Below are 17,810 nucleotides of genomic sequence, written 5' to 3' on the forward strand. Positions count from 1 at the left end.
GATCACAAAGCTAGGGGTGGTAGAGTTGGAATTTGAATACAAATTTTTATGATTCCTAAATGCAAACTCTTTATCACTCTGCTATGAAGGCTTAGGATCTGAGCACAACCTAATATTCAGTGAAAAAAAAATTGCAGTTCCAAAAGCAGCTAAACCATGATCCTAATTATGTAAAAGCACACACAAGACTCAAAATAACAAAAAGAATCCTCTATGTTATCCCTGTAATGAAGGGGGTGAAACATTATTTTAGCTCTAACAGTAATACTGCTGTGTACTGAATTGTCCAGGTTGGTGCTACCCCCTCAACCTCCAAACACCACTCACGAGTATTACATTTTCAATATTCTGAGAAAATTAGTGAAACCTGTAACCAAAGCATTAATGGGACTAATTGTAGCTGCAGACTAATAAATGCAACTGCAAATTTTTACCCTTTTTGTTTGCCTTTAAATTTCCCAGACTCTCCTGGGAGAGGCAGATTTGAGATCTGCCCTCCCATCTCCTCATTTTGCCGCCTCTCGAATAACCCCTTTCCTTGCTGCATACTAAATGCCTGATTGTCTTTGCTATCCATTTGGTGGATGAACTTGGGTTAGCTTACAAATTTGGGGAGGAGCTCTTTGTGTATGGTTCATCGACCTCAGCCTGTAACAGGAGTCCAGGGATGAGTCCTAGCCACTGCCTAGGATCTTTCTCTTGGGGACGATCCCCAGCCCCCCCCCCATTGGGTGCCTTCCACTTAATTTAACTCTTGTGGCAAGAAAACAGCTTTGGGTTTGGTTTAGACAGAGATTTCTGGATGAGTTTCATATGGAGAGCATGTGAGCTTCTTTCTTTCTCCTGTTTGGTTTAGATCTTAGATTTCTTCCTCCCATTCAGATGCCTCCAAATAGGGCGTATTGGTTCTTTTAGCTTCCTTTTCTAAAAAGTTGATGAGGAAGTTGTTTGGTTGAGTCGGGGAAGCCCTGACTTTGGGGAGGAATCAATGCTCACAGAGGTTGGGCTTCATTTGGTTTGTTTGTTGCTGCATCTTCTGGTATCTTTGGATAAAACTGGCTATGTTCTCATTGGGAAATGGGAAATGACTATTTGATCCCCCCATGCAGCCCTTTGGGCTATTTTCCAAAACTGGGAAATCATTTTTTGTAATGCTGCTTGGCCACAATACAGAGAAAAATGACCAATGAATGGATCCATACATTATAATACCATCTTGCCATTAGATTTGTTTTGTAAAAAGAAGACATTTGGAAATTGGGCCTTTAAGATTTTGCTTGCATCTTGTTTGTGTACTTTTGTGTCCATGAATATTATAAATGTGAGATATTTTCTCTACCCCAGGGTGGTATTGCTAAAATTAATTTATAAAAGAGCTCTACTTAGTTGGTTTAAAGTAAGTGCTTGTAGGAGTTGGATATTCTAAAACTCAAAGATAGAAACTAACCCAAATGTTTTATAAGTTCACATGAGCTTGGAAAATATTCAGTATTAAAACTAATTTAAGGTTGTTGGCTTAATCAAATGGACGTCTTTAGAATTATCAGCATTATATATAAAACTTTCACTCTGCTTGTGTTTACTGAAATTCAAATAAGTTCATGTTATCTCCACTGCAAAATTTGTCAGGGAAGGGGAAAAAAAAACCTTAGAACTTTGATGCCTTGTGAAGTTTTATGGGTGACCTGAGAACAAACAAGCAGATGTGATGCAAGGAAAGTGAGACTGGTTATTTAAAGAGAGAAAACTTAGAACAAAATCTGAATGTGAAAAGTAAAGTTGTATGTTTGTGAGAAGGGAATCTCGAAAGGAATTTTGCACGTGGTCAGGACTAAGATTATGGAGATTAATATGTAAAAAAAAGTTTATTAGGGAATGATCAACACGCGGAGAAGAGAAGGGAGTGTAGGAGAGCAAGATGAGACACTATCAACAGGAGCCTTCATTGACTCTGAGGACTTCTAAAAGTTGGATTACCCTTCAGAACCATCCTAAATTGGGGCAAAAGGGCTGGACTTTTATAATAGTCATTGGATGTAACAACCTGGGCAGAGGGTATGCCCTTTGACAAGGCAGCTGTCTTCAGTTAATGCAGCCCCTGATGGTGTGTGAGTTGAGGACTATTGGCTACATTCCCTGCAGCACAGAGTCCTTCATTCCTAATGGGGATTCTGGTCAGCACGTCACAGCACCCACCACAAAAACTCAGATCCGTGCAGCACCCTGCATGTCCTTGTCTCATTAAGCATATATCAACATGGGAGACGACAGGGAGGAAAAAGGAAGGTCTGCATGATTTTTTAAAAAGTTCATCTTGTTGGGGCACCTGGGTGGCTCAGCCGGTCAAGCATCTGCCTTCGGCTCAGGTCATGGTCTCAGGGTCCTGGGATGGGGTGCCCGGTGAGGCTCCCTGCTCAGCGGGAGCCTGCTTCTCTCTCTCCCTCTGCCCCTCTGCTCCTGCTCTCTTTCTCAAATAAATAAATAAAAAATTTTTTAAAAAATTCATCTTGTTGAAATAAATGAGTTTTTTTTTTAAGATTTTATTTATTTGACAGAGAGATACACAGCAAGAGAGGGAACACAAGCAGGGGGAGTAGGAGAGGGAGAAGCAGGCCTCCCGCTGAGCAGGGAGCCCCATGCGGGGCTCGATCCCAGGACCCTGGGACCATGATCTGAGCCAAAGGCAGATGCTTAACGACTGAACCACCCAGGTGCCCCGAAGTAAATGAGTTTTAATATTGGAAGTACGCCAGTATAAGATTGGAATTTGGTTTTTCTCTGTTAAAATGGTAGTTTTCTTAGGTTATTAGTTTAAGTTGTAAACAAAGATTATTCTATATCTTTACTCAGCCTAGAAAAACAAAGTTTCTAAGTTTGGTCTTTAAAATGGAATCTTCTCAACATTAAACTTCTATTAACAATTATGTAATCCTCTGCATTTGCCTTTAGAATCTTATTGCCACGGGCACCTAGGTGGCTCAGATGGTTAAGCGTCTGCCTTCAGCTCAGGTCATGATCCTGGAGTCCTGGGATCGAGTCCCGCATCGGGCTCCCTGCTCCTTGGGAGCCTGCTTCTCCCTCTGCCTCTCTCTCTCTCATGAATAAATAAATAAAATCTTTTAAAAAAAAAAGAATCTTATTGCCACCTTGGCTGATAGACAATTATTTTTAATTTTTTTTAAAGATTTGAGAGAGGGCGCCTGGGTGGCTCAGTTCGTTAAGCGACTGCCTTCAGCTCAGGTCATGATCCTGGAGTCCCGGGATCGAGTCCCACATCGGGCTCCCTGCTCGGCAGGGAGTCTGCTTCTCCCTCTGACCCTCCTCCCTCTCGTGCTCTCTATCTCTCATTCTCTCTCTCTCTCAAATAAATAAATAAAATCTTAAAAAAAAAAGATTTGAGAGAGAGAGAGAGCAGGGGGAGGGCAGAGGGAGAGGGAGAGATAACCTCACGTAGACTCCCCACTGAGCATGGGGCCTGACACAGGGCTCGATCTCATGACCCTGAGGTCATGACCTCACCTGAAACCAAAAGTCAGACGTTCAACCAACTGAGCCACTCAAGTGCCCCAATTAAGTTTTTAAATGATCTATAATCTTACTTAGGCGTGTACTTTAAAATCTTCTGATATTTCAGATAAACTTCCCAAAATTCAACTACTAAATGAAGTCTTTTTGACTAATTAGGCTTATTTGGTATGTCAAGTCACATGGGAAACACTGTCAAATAAGTGATGATAAACCTCCTCAGGTTATATTATATGGTTGAATGCTAGAACTATTCCAGAAATTATATAAAATGTCTAAGGTTTTAATATGACATTATAGCAGAACACATCAAAAGTTCCAGCAAAGCAGGGGTGCCTGTGTGGCACCCTTAGTCATTAAGCGTTTGCCTTCAGCTCTGGTCATGATCCCAGGCTCCTGGGATCAAGCCCCGCATCGGGCTCCCTGCTTGGCGGGAAGCCTGCTTCTCCCTCTCCCATTCCCTCTGCTTGTGTTCCCTCTCTCGCTGTGTCTCTCTCTGTAAAATAAATAAATAAAAATCTTTTTTAAAAAAAAGTTCCAGCGGGGCGCCTGGGTGGCTCAGTCGTTAAGCGTCTGCCTTCAGCTCATGATCCCAGGGTCCTGGGATCGAGCCCCGCATCAGGCTCCCTGCTCTGCGGGAAGCCTGATTCTCCCTCTCCCACTCCCCCTGCTTGTGTTCCCTCTCTCGCTGTGTCTCTCTCTGCCAAAATAAATGAATAAAATCTTTAAAAAAAAAAAAAGTTCCAGCAAAGCAGATTAAAAAAAAAAAAAAACCACCACCCTATAACCTTATATGACCAATCACTATTCTTGCTGTGCTTGCTCAGGGGCAAGAGGGGTACAGTTATTTATGTACTGTATAGCAGGAATGGTAAACTGCAGCTCTCAGGCTAAATGCAACCAAACACCAATTTTTTGCATGAAGTTTACTGTTTATTGGAACAGAGCTACACCCATTCATTTAGGTCAATGGTTTTCAAGTACTTCATGAGTACAATCTTGACCCCCAGGGCACATCTAGCGACATCTGGAGACATTTTTGGTTGTTACGGGGCAGGGGGGACACTATTGGCATCTGTTACTGGCAACTTGTGGCCAGAGATACTGCTAAACCCTCTGTTGTGCACAGGACAGCTGCCTAAAACATCTGGCCCAAAATATCAGCAGTGCCAAGGCTGAGATACCCTGGTTTATAGGTCTCTCTGGATGTTTTTGCACTAACATTGTGAATTGAGTGGTCTGACAGTATGACCCACAATATGACCCACATATGACCCACAATACCTAACATGCTTACCATCTGGCCCTTTATGAAAAGTTTGCCAATTCTCTACAAGAAACCATAAAATATACTTAAGTTATTTCACGTGTAGTAGGTTATCTATCAATTCTAGAAAGGTTCCTTTACATTATTTCTTCTAGAAATGAGCCAACCAGTATTTTTTTATACCTCTTCTAGCCATATAAAGGTCTATAGTAAAAAATTATACTTTATATTTTATTCTGATTATTTAAGGGATATTAAAACAGTGATTCTCAAAAGCCAATCCAAGTATCAATAATTTGGCATGATGAACTTTTCACTGGCCCATAATGAAATGAGAAAAATAAAGACAAATTTGGGAGATTTTCATAAAGCTAACTTAATTCAATGTTAAGTATTATTCCTAATGATTACATCCTTCCTATATTTAAAAATATTAAAATGCCCTTTCTTTTCTGAAGCAATGTTGGTAAAAGGTACTTTCTTTAATATGGCAAAACTGATAGTTGTAACATTGGATCAAGTCGTTAAAAAAATTTATTGCTTCTTGAAATCCAAAAGTCAGAAAACCTCTGATTTAGAGGCTTTTGTTCCATTATGAGGATTCTTTGATGTTGAACATGTCACATATCATTGCTGAAGGTATTTCTTAAGTGTGTTTTGCAATGTCTAATAAGTGATGAACTACAGCTGAAGGCTTTTCCACATTCATTACAATCATAAGGTTTTTCTCCAGTATGAATTCTCTGATGTTTAGCAAAGGATGAATCATGCCTAAAAGCTTTCCCACAATGACTGCATTCATAAGGTTTCACTCCCGTGTGGACTCTCTGATGAATAGAAAGATGAATTCTCTGGCTAAAGGCTTTCCCACATTCCTTACATTTATATGGTCTTTCCCCAGTATGAGTTCTCTGGTGTTGAGTTAGGTACGTGCTATGGCTGAAGGTTTTACTGCATACATTACAAATGTAGGGTTTCACACCCGTATGAATAATCTCATGTTGCCTAAGGTGTCTAATCTGGAAAAATGCTTTTCCACAATCTTTGCAGGTGAAAGGTTTATCTCTAACATGAGTTCTCAGGTGCTGGATCAGCCCAATGCTCTGGCTGAATGCTTTCTCACATATGCCACATTCATAGGGCTTCTCCCCAGTATGGATTCTAACATGTTGAGTAAGAGATGATGGATGTCTGAAGGTTTTCCCACATTCCTTACATTCATAGGGTTTCTCACCAGTATGGATTCTCTGATGTGGAATAAGGGATGAACTTTGGCTAAAGGCTTTTCCACACTCTTTACATCGGAAAGGTTTCTCTCCAGTATGAATTCTCATGTGTTCTGTAAGGTGAATGAGCTGTTTGAAGATTTTTTCACAAATATTACATTCAAAAGTTTTCATTCTTGTATAACTCCTTGAATCATTGATCAAATCTAAATTGTATCTACTTTTCTTTCTAGATATATCATATTTATGGTCTTTTTTTCTTGGAGGACCTTCTTGTCCAGGAATAACTTTTGAGCTCACATTAATACTTTTCTCAAATCTGTTAGATTCTCGGCCTCTCTCCTGGGTGAGTGTTTCCTCGTGGGTCAAGGGGATCTGCCGCTCACCCATTCCTTGGTTTTCCTGGTGGCTTTCTAACTTATCACATTTGGAGACTCTTCCCAATGTGGAATATATGGTGCTTCTTCTTGTGGACTGTTCCTTCCTTAGGCCATGGTGTAATTCTTCCCCTGAAATATCATTCTTTAAGGTTGACTCCCTGGTTTCTGTTTTATTCTCCAAGTCTGAAAGAAATCCCAAAATACAAATGACCCACATTCAGTGCACTTTATATTTTTTTAAAGATTTTATTTATTTATTTGACACAGAGAGAGATAGCAAGAGCAGGAACACAAGCAGGGGGGTGGGAGAGGGAGAAGCAGGCTTCCCGCTGAGCAGGGAGCCTGATGCGGGGCTCAATCCCAGGACCCCGGGATCATGACCTGAGCTGAAGGCAGACACTTAACGACTGAGCCACCCAGATGCCCCTTCAGTGCACTTTAAAAAATAAATGGCCATAGAGGGGGAAAATGAACATGTACCAAGCATAGAAACCTTGGACTATCTTAAATGTAGTTCTGCCCCCTTTAAAGCTAATATAAAAGGAAATGAAGAAATGGTCAAAAGAAAGAAGCTTTTAGAGTATGGAAGGGGACTTCCAGGAATTGGGAGGAGTTCATCCATGTGAATTCCAGAAGGAAGTGCACTAAGAAGAGAGCATTGTTGTAAGGGTAAATATCAAGAGATAAGATTAAGGAACACAGGATTCTAGTGCCATATCATCTCAAGTCCATAGTTCTACGACAAAATTTTCTCTATTAAAAAAAGTTTTTTTCAAGTATTTATCTCATACTTTCTACACATTAAAATAAAACATTAAATAATATAGGAGAATAGCCTCTCTCAATCTCATCTCCATTCCCTCAGTCTCTTAGGATTTTGGAATACATCCATTTAGATATTCCCAACAGTATGTATATGTGAATGTGTGCATTTATGTTTGTATGGTCACAAATATAAATCTGCACAAAAAAGGGATATATATAGTTCTGCATCTGTTTTGTTTTTTATTCAACTATATCTTATGGGCCGTCCTGTCTGTACAGTTAGATTTCTCTCATTCTTTTTAAGAAGCGCAATGCATCCCACTGCATTCCACTGGTTGGCGAATCATAATTTGACTTTTCTTTACTGAAAAATATTGAGGTTGTCTCCAGTTTTTCATGTAATCATTATGCAAACATTTGTTTACACTCCTGTCAATATTTCATAGGATTTACTAAAGAGGAATTACTGGGTTCTAGATATGTGTGCTCTCAGTAGACGTGGGTGCCCGTCCCAGTAAGTTCACTCGATTTTTATCAATCATTATAATTCTTGCCTATAACTGTATGTGTGAAAAATGGGCTTCTGAATTTGTGACACATTATTAACTATACTGTAAAATCTTAAAGGATAGAGACTATATAGTCTATCCATAGTATATATGGGACAATTGTTTTTGGAAGAGGGAGTTTCTCTAGTTTTTATTCTCTTTCTACTACCTTCCATCCATTCTGGACCCTGCCATCTTAAACTACCAATATTCCCCATTCACAACAAACTCCTGTTCCCCAGGATTTCTAACCTCACCTTAGTAATAGTACATATGAAGTGCTTGGAAATAGCTGGATAAATCTTGGAGTGGACTTAAAAAGCAAGTAGAGAGGGGGTGCCTGGGTGCCTCAGTTGGTTAAGCATCCGACTCTTGGTTTCAGCTCAGGTCATGATCTCAGGGTTGTGAAATCAAGCCTCATGTCGGATTCCATGCTTAGCATGGAGTCTGCTTGAGATTCTCTCTCTCCCTCTTCCTCTGCTCCTCCCCGCCACTTGCGCTCCCACTCCCACTCTTGCAAATAAGTAAATAAAATCTTTTTTAAAAAAGCAAGTAGAGATGTTTATATTACTTATTACAGGGAATAAGGAGTCACTTAACTTTTTAGGGTAAGAACAAGAAAAATGTCATATTTCAAGAGGTCAAATCTGACAGTAACATTCAAAATGATTCAGAAAAATAATAAAACATCAAAAATACAACTAAAAATCATAGTAATACGCATGAGATCATGGGAACTTGTCTTGGCACTGCATCAACAAAGATGAAGAGGAGAAGGGGCACCTGGGTTCAGTCAGTTAAACATTTGCTTTCGGCTCAGGTCATGATCACAGGGTCCTAGGATTAAGTCCTGCATCAGATTCCTTGCTCAGCTGGGAGCCTGCTTCTCCCTCTGCCTGCTTGTGCTCTTTCTCCCCTCTCTCTCTCTGACAAATAAATAAATAAATAAAATCTTTAAAAATAGGGGTGCCTGGGTGGCTCAGTTGGTTAAGCATCTGCCTTTCAGCTCAGGTCATGATCCCAGGGTCCTGGGAACAAGCCCCGCATCGGGCTCCCTGCTCAGCGGGAAGCCTGCTTCTCCCTCTCCATCTGCCTGCTGCTTCCCCTGCTTGTGCTTTCTCTCTTTCTGTGACAAATAAATAAATACAGTCTTTAAAAAAAATAAAAAATAAAAATAATTTTTAAAAAAGAAGAGGAAAAGTGGATCTACTAGCAGGTAATATCGGAGAAGCATGAGAAATGAGGAAGCACTGAGAGTAGAAAAACATGATACATTCTTGCTAATACCATGATTTTTGGTCTTTGAGACTAAAAGAATAGGAGTCAGGATGAGAAATCTGCTTGGGAGAAAGGATGGTCTCTGTTTTCAGATGTATTGGGTTTGAAGTGACAACAGTGCATCTAGACAGAGATGTCCTAAATACCAGGGGTATGTGGGAATAGAGTTCATATGGATGTATGAGACAAAGATGAAAATATGGAAAATACAGGTGTCAAGGAACAACTGAAACCATCACAATGCATTTGTGGGCATTTGTGCGGATACAGAACAGCAGCGTAAAAGACAGAGGCCCCTCAGGGATTGTGGCAGACACTGTTGGATATTCACCAAAATCTGTTCTTCCCATTTCTGGACACGCAACTACACTATATTTCCCAATCTTCCTTGATTTTGATTTGAGTGAAGGGACAAAGGTTTCTCCCACAAGTGACTCAGAGTGAAAAGTCACGTGAACCACTCCAGGCTGGCCCATTAAAGCTCCCAGATGGGACTCCTGCATGCTCTTATCCTGCTGCTGGCTATCCTTAGATGAGGAGCAGGCCCTTAGGGGATGGTGCAACCACCGTGTGGGAGAAATCTCAATCCCAGATCCGCTAGGTGGAAAAGAAGTGGCATTGGCCTAACCACTTCCCCAAGACCAGTGTATGAGCAAGAAATTCCTATTCCGTTTGAGCCACATTTTAAAGTCGATCTGCTATAGTCATTTAACCTATCCTAACAGAGGTGGAAATGATGTATCTGCATTAAAAAGGATATTGATGAGAAGCACTGAAAAGGCAGTAAGAGAGACAGAGGAGATAAAAATTATTAAACTGGCTGGTGGAGGAAAGGACAGATACCAAGAAGGTGGTGAGGTCTATGAACCTAACGCCGCTGTGTAGAATTGCACCGTAAGAACACAAACTGTGGAGTCAGGAGGATTCGAATTCAAATACCAGCTCCACCAACCAGGAGCTAAGTGATGCTGGACAAATTTCTTAACCTGTGAGCCTTCTTTTCCTCCTCTGTAAGATGCAGCTAACGTAGGCACAGGACTCACAGAGGCCACCTGGATGAACAGCTGTCATTCCTGTTCTCAGATGAAGAAGGCTGTTAAAATCTGTTTGATTTGGTAAGAAGGAATTCTGTGTGGATTTCTCACACAGTCCTAAGTTATCTGAAATAAAAAGTTAAACTATACAAGTTAAAAAGAGAATCAGAATTGAAACTATGATTACAGAGTAAGATTCAGGAAAAAATTTTAAAAGGAATCGTGAGAGTGAGATCCATGATAAAATGACATGAGAATCTGGTGAAAGGTGCTTCCTTAATGAGAGAAGACCCATGAATACCTGAATGGACAGGAGAAAGAAGCTATGATCAGGGCAAGGTTTGGAATACTGGAGAAAGCAAGAAAATCATGAAAGTCAGGTCAGGAGAATTAGTCAAGAAAACTAACCCTGAGGAGAAAGGCATCTCTTTCCCCACTACTCCAGAGAAACTAATGAGAAGAGGCAAATGTAGGTGGTAATCAGGTTTCTCGGGGGTCCCATCCAGATAGTATGGTCTTCCCCACAGCCTGGAGAAGGCCTCAAGTGGAGCTCTCCAGCAAACATGACAAAGGCCCCAACTGTCTTGCTCTTACCTGAACTTGGACTTCCTGAAATCTCTCTCTCGATCAGCCATGGCTCTTCTCCTTTCTCCAACTGGGAAATCACACCAGGTTTGGAGAGCTGATATCCTGCTCATGAAAAAGAAAACACTGCATGTGCTGAGGTCAAAGAGCCATCCCAAGAATTTAAAGACAGTTCTTTGGTATTCAGGCCTGCTGAGGGGTAGAGTAGAAAGACCGGGGCAGAAAAGACCACAGCTATCCTGAACTTGCTGTTTAGAGGGAACTAGAAAGCTCTATCACAACCCAAAGCCCAAGCATAGCACTTTGGTTAGAAACAAAGATTTTCTTCCAACAGGCAGGTTCTGGTTGTAAGGGGAACTCATCCTTACCCACAGAGACCAGGTTCCCATAGTTCTCCAGCATCACCTCCCGGTATAGATTCCGGTGAGCAGGGGCCAGTTGCCCCCACTCCTCCTGGGTGAAGTCCACAGATATGTCCTTGAAGGTCAATAGTCCCTAGAATATCAAATATGTTCCTTTTCAGTTCTAATATTGCCTACATGCTAAGAGATTCTAGCCAAGTCTACTTGGACACTCTCTTGAAAATTGGTTGGCTGACTCTCTGCAGGAGATTACAAACAATGCAGAAAGCATGTAAGTTGTCTTTTGCAACTTATCATTTGGCTGAAGGAGAAATACTCATGAAATATTAAAGAAGGTCTCAGAGCAGTTATATAATAATTTGGATTAAGGACAATAAAGATCAGGAATATTTGAGGAAAGGGAGAGTTCAAAAGAGGCTAACGCTGCAAGAGAAGACAGGGACCTTTGTTGGGCTGAGAGAATTGGTTAAAATGAGAACATTTCGGGCGCCTGGGTGGCTCAGATGGTTAAGCGTCTGCCTTCGGCTCAGGTCATGATCCCAGGATCCTGGGATCGAGTCCCGCATCAGGCTCCCTGCTCCTTGGGAGCCTGCTTCTCCCTCTGCTTTTCTCTCTCTCTCTCTCCCTTTCTCTCTCCGTCTGTCTCTCATGAATAAATAAATAAAATATTAAATAAAATAAAATGAGAACATTTCAGCATAGATAAAACACCATTAGCTGGGTATTTCTGTTAGTAAGAAAAGTACGTGAGAACAGCACATTCCTGGAGGGAGCATGAATTCTGCCTAGTAAGGAAGATTTGACCAAAGCAGATACCATGTTGTAAAGTACAAGAGCCTGTCATGTACGATCCACACAAATTAAATAACCATTTTATGGTTATTTTTAAAAATGTCACCAAATGCAAAGAGAACCCAGAAGCCAGAAGACTAAGATAATAACACATTCCTTAAGTATAAAGATGACTCTACTGCTTTTTAGGTATTATAAAAAGTCTGGAAGGCATTTCAGGCCTATTGGGCTGGCAATAGCATCCACATTTAACCCATTAGAAAACTGAATTTGAGGAATGTTAAAGATACGGGATTAAACCCTATACCATTGTTATTTTAAAAACTAAGATCATTCCACTATAAAAGTCTTCTGTTCTCTAAGAATATCTCCTTCTATATTGATTTTCTGTTTATTTTCTGAGGTTCCCTATGATTTGGGGGTTTGGTAGCACAGAGCTTTGCCTGCTGCCAGTGGTTTTCTGATTAGCTCATTTATGATACACAGACACTATTAAACTGCTCTTGGAAGTTTTCCTTTCTTTTCGGGTCAGCCTATTTAGTGTGTGCCCTTCATGACCTACCAGTCTCTACTCATTTCCCTTTTCATCTACCATTCTGCTCCAAAATATGACCAGCAATCCTCTCTTAAAGGTCATTAATGAAGTGCATTACATCTCCAAAGATGTCAGAACCGCATTCTGTTAATTTTTAAATGTTGCCTAAAATGTTTTACATCTGAAACGAATGATGTGCTATATTGAATTTAAGTAAAAAAAAAAAAATGTTTTGTTTGTCTTTCCCCTAGATGACACTGTGAGGTTTCAGGGCAAGAACTACATTATATACTTTTACACACACACACACACACCAGGACAATTTTTATTTTTACTTTTTCAAATTTTTATTTAAATTCTAGTTAGAATATAGAATATAGTGTAATATTGGTTTCAGGAGTAGAATTTAGTGATTCATCACTTACACATAACACCCAGTGCTCATCATCACAAGTGTACTCCTTAATACCCATCACCCATTTAGCCCATCCCCCACGATTTTTCAATGTGTTGGATAAATGGCCAGAGGCTTGTCTGAAACAAGAAGTTTCCTCAGGAACCTTCTATTATGGTGAATCTCCTATTATGAGGAACCGTCTACTATTGGTGGGAAAATTACCAGTGAAATCAATCAATGTGGGTTGGTTTAGAACAGGCTAAGAAAATCCAACCCAGCAAGTTAAGCCAAAGAAAATCAAAGTCCAAGGCTCTTAGAATCTGAGAAACAAGTTTAAGAAAGCGACAGGAAACTCCAACCCACCTGAGATTCCACTGTCGAGGGCCTAGAGGTGACTTCGTCCTCGAGACTTTCTCCCTGGGTCTCATCAACATCCTGAGAGAGCAAAACTGAGATAGGAGAAGAGCCATGAGGTTTACATCTTCCCAAATAGAAAAACAGCTTGCAGACCTGCTGAACACAGCTCCTCTCTCAAAACATTCACAGAGAGGGACACTTAGAGCAACTGAGAGCAGACTGGAGCCTCCTTAATGAAAAGGAGCTACAGTGCACTGCTTTGGGCATTAATACTCCCCAATGGTCAACACTGGTCCAGAAGCACAGATCTACTGGGCCACTCCTCTGTTCAAAAATCCTCAAAGCTTCCCCACTGAGAAGAAAGAAAAATCCAAATACTTTCCCATGGATTTCAAGATCCTCCATGACCAGTCCATTGTTGTTTCTCTACCCTTCTTCATCCACTGGACTCACCCACCCACATAGCCCCAGTCACCCTTCTTTGAACATACCTCCTACTTGGTGAAAAACTGAGATATCCTTCTGGACCGGTTCAGGTGAAGTTTTCTCAAACACTCTTAATGAGAAGAAAGCCTCCTCTTCCCTGTACTCTTCCAAAGCTTGTTTTTATCTCGGCTTAGATATCGATCTCAGACTGCCTCCTGCTATATTTATTTATATAATTATCTTCCTCAATTGAATATTAGTATGAATATATGGGTAGAAACTATCTGGTTCATTTTTTTTTTCTATCTGCTAAAGTGTTAAGCATAACACCCTGCCAGGTTGCTAGAATTCCAATACTGGCTGAATTTAGCTATTAAAAATATGAACTAGGAATTAAGGCAAATAAATCGTTGTCCTTACCTTAAGGTTTACCTTGTCAATCCCCTGTATTTTCTTTAAGCCAGAAGTTCAGCCTTTAAGCTCAATTTAGGACCAGGTTAAATATTTTGGCAGGAATTCTTCATGAGTGATACTAATGTGCTTTTTATTACACTACCCAGAAGACACAAAATGTGAGGTTATCCCATCATTGACACATTTGGTTAAGAGAGTGACCACCAAGGGCACCTGGGTGGCTCAGATGGTTAAGAATTTGCCTTTGGCTCAGGTCATGATCCCAGGGTCCTGGGATCAAGCCCCACTACTCACTCCTGCTCAGTGAGGAGTCTGCTTCTTCCTCTCCCTCTTAAGTAAATAAATAAAATCTTAAAAAAAAAAAAAAGACAGTGACCACCAGATATCGCCATTGGAAAAGAATGTTCTTTCCTTAGAATTTAGCAAGTAATTTATGGGGGCAATACTTTGGCACCCTGTGAATACCCTGCCCCATTAGCTTTTCAATTATTTCATTTATAGTAAAATAGCTTATCATTCCTTCTACTCTTTTTATTGGCAGATATTTTCTGTAAAAAGCTTTCCCTCAGCAATTGCAAATGATCTAAAACGCAAGGTAAATGCATTCTTTGTTCCCATAATAATTTATTTCCAAAGTGAGAAATCAGCATATGAATCACCACCACTGTTGGTTAATGAGTCTTCCTCCTTTCTCTATTTTAAGTGTCATCATGAACTTATGGAATTTTATTTATTCAAGGTGTTACAATCAATCTGTATACTTAACAGTCCTAAGTTTCTCCAAACTTGCCATCTTGCTGGTACATGTCCATCAGTCTTTGGACTCTTCCTTGCTTTCTAGCACAAGATACTCCAGGCTCACCTGGTGCTTTCCCTGCTGCCTTCTACTTCTGACCTAGCCAACAAGTGCCTGGACAGGTCTCTCATTTGATTCAAATTTCCTCACTGTAAAATAAAGAAAATTAGGCAAGTCTTCATTGCCCCACATGGGGAAAATGAAAAGAAATAACATATACAGTCATGACACTTAGATATTGGGTTCAGGTTGAACCTACAGTACTATTCAGGAAAACTCCAGGCCAGGAGCCATAATCAAGAACTCCAGAGACCTTTTACCCAATTGCCTCCCCAAGGGATGCTTCCGCTCAGCTGTCTACCTTCCTTCTCACACTAGAAGACGCTGCTTTTCCTCCTTCCCGCCAACCAGCCTATTCTCACCTTCTCCTTCAAACATCTTAGTCACATCCTCCCACAGGGGCGCCCCCTCCTTGGCCTTCTTTGGATGGCGCAACTTCACCCAGGTGCTGGCCTCCATGGGCAGGGTGATTAGGAGCTGCTGTAGCATGATGACTTCAGCACTCCTTTATGGGGCTCTCTGTCTCAGCCCACAAAGCAGAAGGTCCTATTTGGCTTGGCCACTTTTGATAAGCAAACTGCTGGAAACTCGGGCTTCCCAGTTGTGCTGGAGTCCTCCACTCTGGCGCACCTGGGAACATACAGTACCAAAATCCAGAGTCTGGACCTTTTAAATGTCTAGGCTCGCAAGGAACATCTCGTCTTGAGCTCTGTCTCCTTAGCAAGCAGCTGGAGGGTCCAGGTTTCTAAGCAGCCACCTCTATAGCCGCCTGGTGAAACTGGACAGAAAACATTAGTTAGCAAAAGGATCTAGAAAGCTCAGTCGCACAGTCAAAATTCTAGAACTTACACCAATAGTGATTATTTTTTACAAAAGGTACATGGAGACGGTGGATATACACAGCCCAAACCACGGTACTGGTGTCATGAAGCACAAAGAGATGAATAAAGCTCAGTTCTTTGTTGTAGGTAGTACTCTGTTTAAACTAGTCTTGAGATTTGAAATCCCGAAGGCACTGGGCTTGAATCCCAGCTCCTTCGCTTCGCTTGGCCGTGGCAAATCACGGAACCCCTGCAATCCCGTCTCCTCCTCCAGCAACGGAGAGAATAAACCTTTCTCCAGGCCTGGACCTCGCGGTCTTTGAGCGCGACCCTGGGCCGCCGGGCGCACCACGCGCCACGGGGGACCGCAGGCGGGGCGGAGCCGGCGCTTCCCGTCGCTCCCGCCCCGGACCCGGCGCAGCCCCCGCTCACCCCGCTGGCCGGCTCGCCACGCTCGCCCTCGCCCCCTCGCCCGGCAGCCGGCAGCCCCCCGCGCAGCGCCGAGATGCTCCCACGTAGCGCAGCTGTGGCGGGTGCGCCTGCGTGTCAGCGGCCTCCGCGCGTGGTTCCCAGCGTCCTCCGGGCCAGCCTCCGGCTCGCGGCGCTTCCAGGCATGCTCGCCGGGAGGCCCTGTCACTCAGTCACTCCGTCACTCCGTCACTCCGGGGTCGCTGCCGCTCCGGATCCCAACCACGGGGGATGCAGCCCCACTCCTGCGGAAGGAGACGGAGCCGGTGCTCTTGTCCCCACCCAATCTACTGAATAGAGCCGTCTCCTTTCTGCCGGCAAGAGGCAAGCGAATGTTTCCATGGGGAGATTGGAAACCCTTGACAAAAGGGAAACTTCTCTACCACCTTTTTGTCCAAACAACATTGCTTTAAACGAATCCATAGCACTTTTACTTCATACGTACGTAGAAAAGACTGAAAATGGAATGGAATCCTGTGTTTTATTAAAAGACTACCATGATCAGGTCGTTTTTGCGCTAGCATTCAATAAATTCTTATGTTAATTGCTTTTCTTGTTATTTCTGAAATGCCAGAAAATACACAAAAGCAAGGTAATTATTACCTAGAATCTCATCAAGCAGAGATAAGCATCGCTAACATTTAGTGCAGACTTACCTACACAACCACCCGCCCACACACACACCCCATGTTTTCTTCATGCATTTTTATGTATTCTCTACAAAAATGATTATACTGTAATGCACTTTTATTGGTGGGTTTTGTCTCAACAGAATAGGAGTACATCTTTTTTTTTTTTTTAAGATTTTATTTATTTGACAGACACAGCGAGAGAGGGAACACAAGCAAGGGAAGTGGGAGAGGGAGAAGCCGGCTTCCCGCTGAGCAAGGAGCCCGATGTAGGGCTCTATCCCAGGATCCTGGGATCATGACCTGAGCAGAAGGCAGACGCCCAACCAACTGAGCCACCCAGGCATCCCGGAGTACAACATTCTAAATACACTTCTACATCAATAGCTTACACAAACTTCAGAAAATAGAATGAAACTATGTACTTGCTAGCTGTTGTGGACTGAATCTTTGTGTCTCCCCACCCACCTCTGCAATTTCATATGTTGAAGCCCTAACCCCCTATTGTAGCTGTATTTGGAATGAGGAAGTAATTATGATTAAATAAAGCCATAAGGGTGGGGCCCTGGTCCTATAGGATTAGTGTCCTTGTACGAAGAGACACCAGAGGGCTCACTCACTCTCTGAAGGTGCAGGCAATGAGGAAAGATCATGTGAGGATTTAGCAAGAAGGTGCCATCTACATGCCAGGAAGAGTTCTCATGCTAAACTGACCCTGCCAGACCTTGATCTGGAACTTCTAGCCTCACAAATGTGAGAAAATAAATTTTTGTTGTTTAAGCCACCCAGTCTATGATATTTAGTTATAACAGCCCAAGGAGATTAATGCACTTGGCATACAGTATTCACAGAGCATGAGGCTTTGTTCTCAGTGCATTACATATTTTAACCTGTTTAATCCTTGTAATACCCTCTGAGGCAATTCCCAGTTTGCAGATAAGAAAAGAGGTTTGGAAAAATTAAGTAACTTGCCCTGCAATAAACAGTTTGCAGGTGGTGAATCCAGGCAGTCTATGCTCCCATTCACTGCCTAACAAAAACACTGCATGAAATAGAGTAAAATGTTGGGGTAGGTAGTGATACATGGATGCACACTGTAAAATTACTTCAACTTTTCTGTATGTTTGAATATTTTCATAATAAAA

At 41.9% G+C, this 17,810-nt stretch overlaps 1 protein-coding gene across 1 annotated transcript; it reads right to left on the reverse strand.

Moving 5' to 3' along the window:
* Positions 1 to 4,436: 4,436 nt before the first annotated feature.
* On the reverse strand, positions 4,437 to 15,960 carry ZFP69B (ZFP69 zinc finger protein B). The gene is made up of 5 exons (XM_028123229.2): positions 15,110 to 15,960; positions 13,058 to 13,143; positions 10,977 to 11,103; positions 10,618 to 10,713; positions 4,437 to 6,581 (listed from the first exon to the last, which is right to left on the reverse strand). The coding sequence occupies exons 1-5, from the start codon at positions 15,234 to 15,236 to the stop codon at positions 5,413 to 5,415; spliced, it is 1,605 nt and encodes a 534-aa protein (XP_027979030.1). The 5' UTR covers positions 15,237 to 15,960; the 3' UTR covers positions 4,437 to 5,412.
* Between the last annotated feature and the right edge of the window lie 1,850 nt (positions 15,961 to 17,810).

This window comes from Eumetopias jubatus, unplaced genomic scaffold (assembly GCF_037043125.1).
Source record: "Eumetopias jubatus isolate StellerSeaLion01/CBP00866 unplaced genomic scaffold, mEumJub1_p1.0 scaffold_4, whole genome shotgun sequence".
NCBI classification, from domain to species: Eukaryota; Metazoa; Chordata; class Mammalia; order Carnivora; family Otariidae; genus Eumetopias; species Eumetopias jubatus.

Bases quoted from the DNA above. Each gene is read 5' to 3' on its own strand.
- ZFP69B (XM_028123229.2), bottom strand. From the start codon at position 15,236: ATGCTACAGCAGCTCCTAATCACCCTGCCCATGGAGGCCAGCACCTGG. The intron at 10,714-10,976 runs GTAAGGATGAGT...TTTCATGAGCAG, and splicing joins TGGGAACCTGGTCTCTGTGG to GATATCAGCTCTCCAAACCT. The intron at 6,582-10,617 runs GTAAGAGCAAGA...GATTTCTTTCAG, and splicing joins TTCAGGAAGTCCAAGTTCAG to ACTTGGAGAATAAAACAGAA.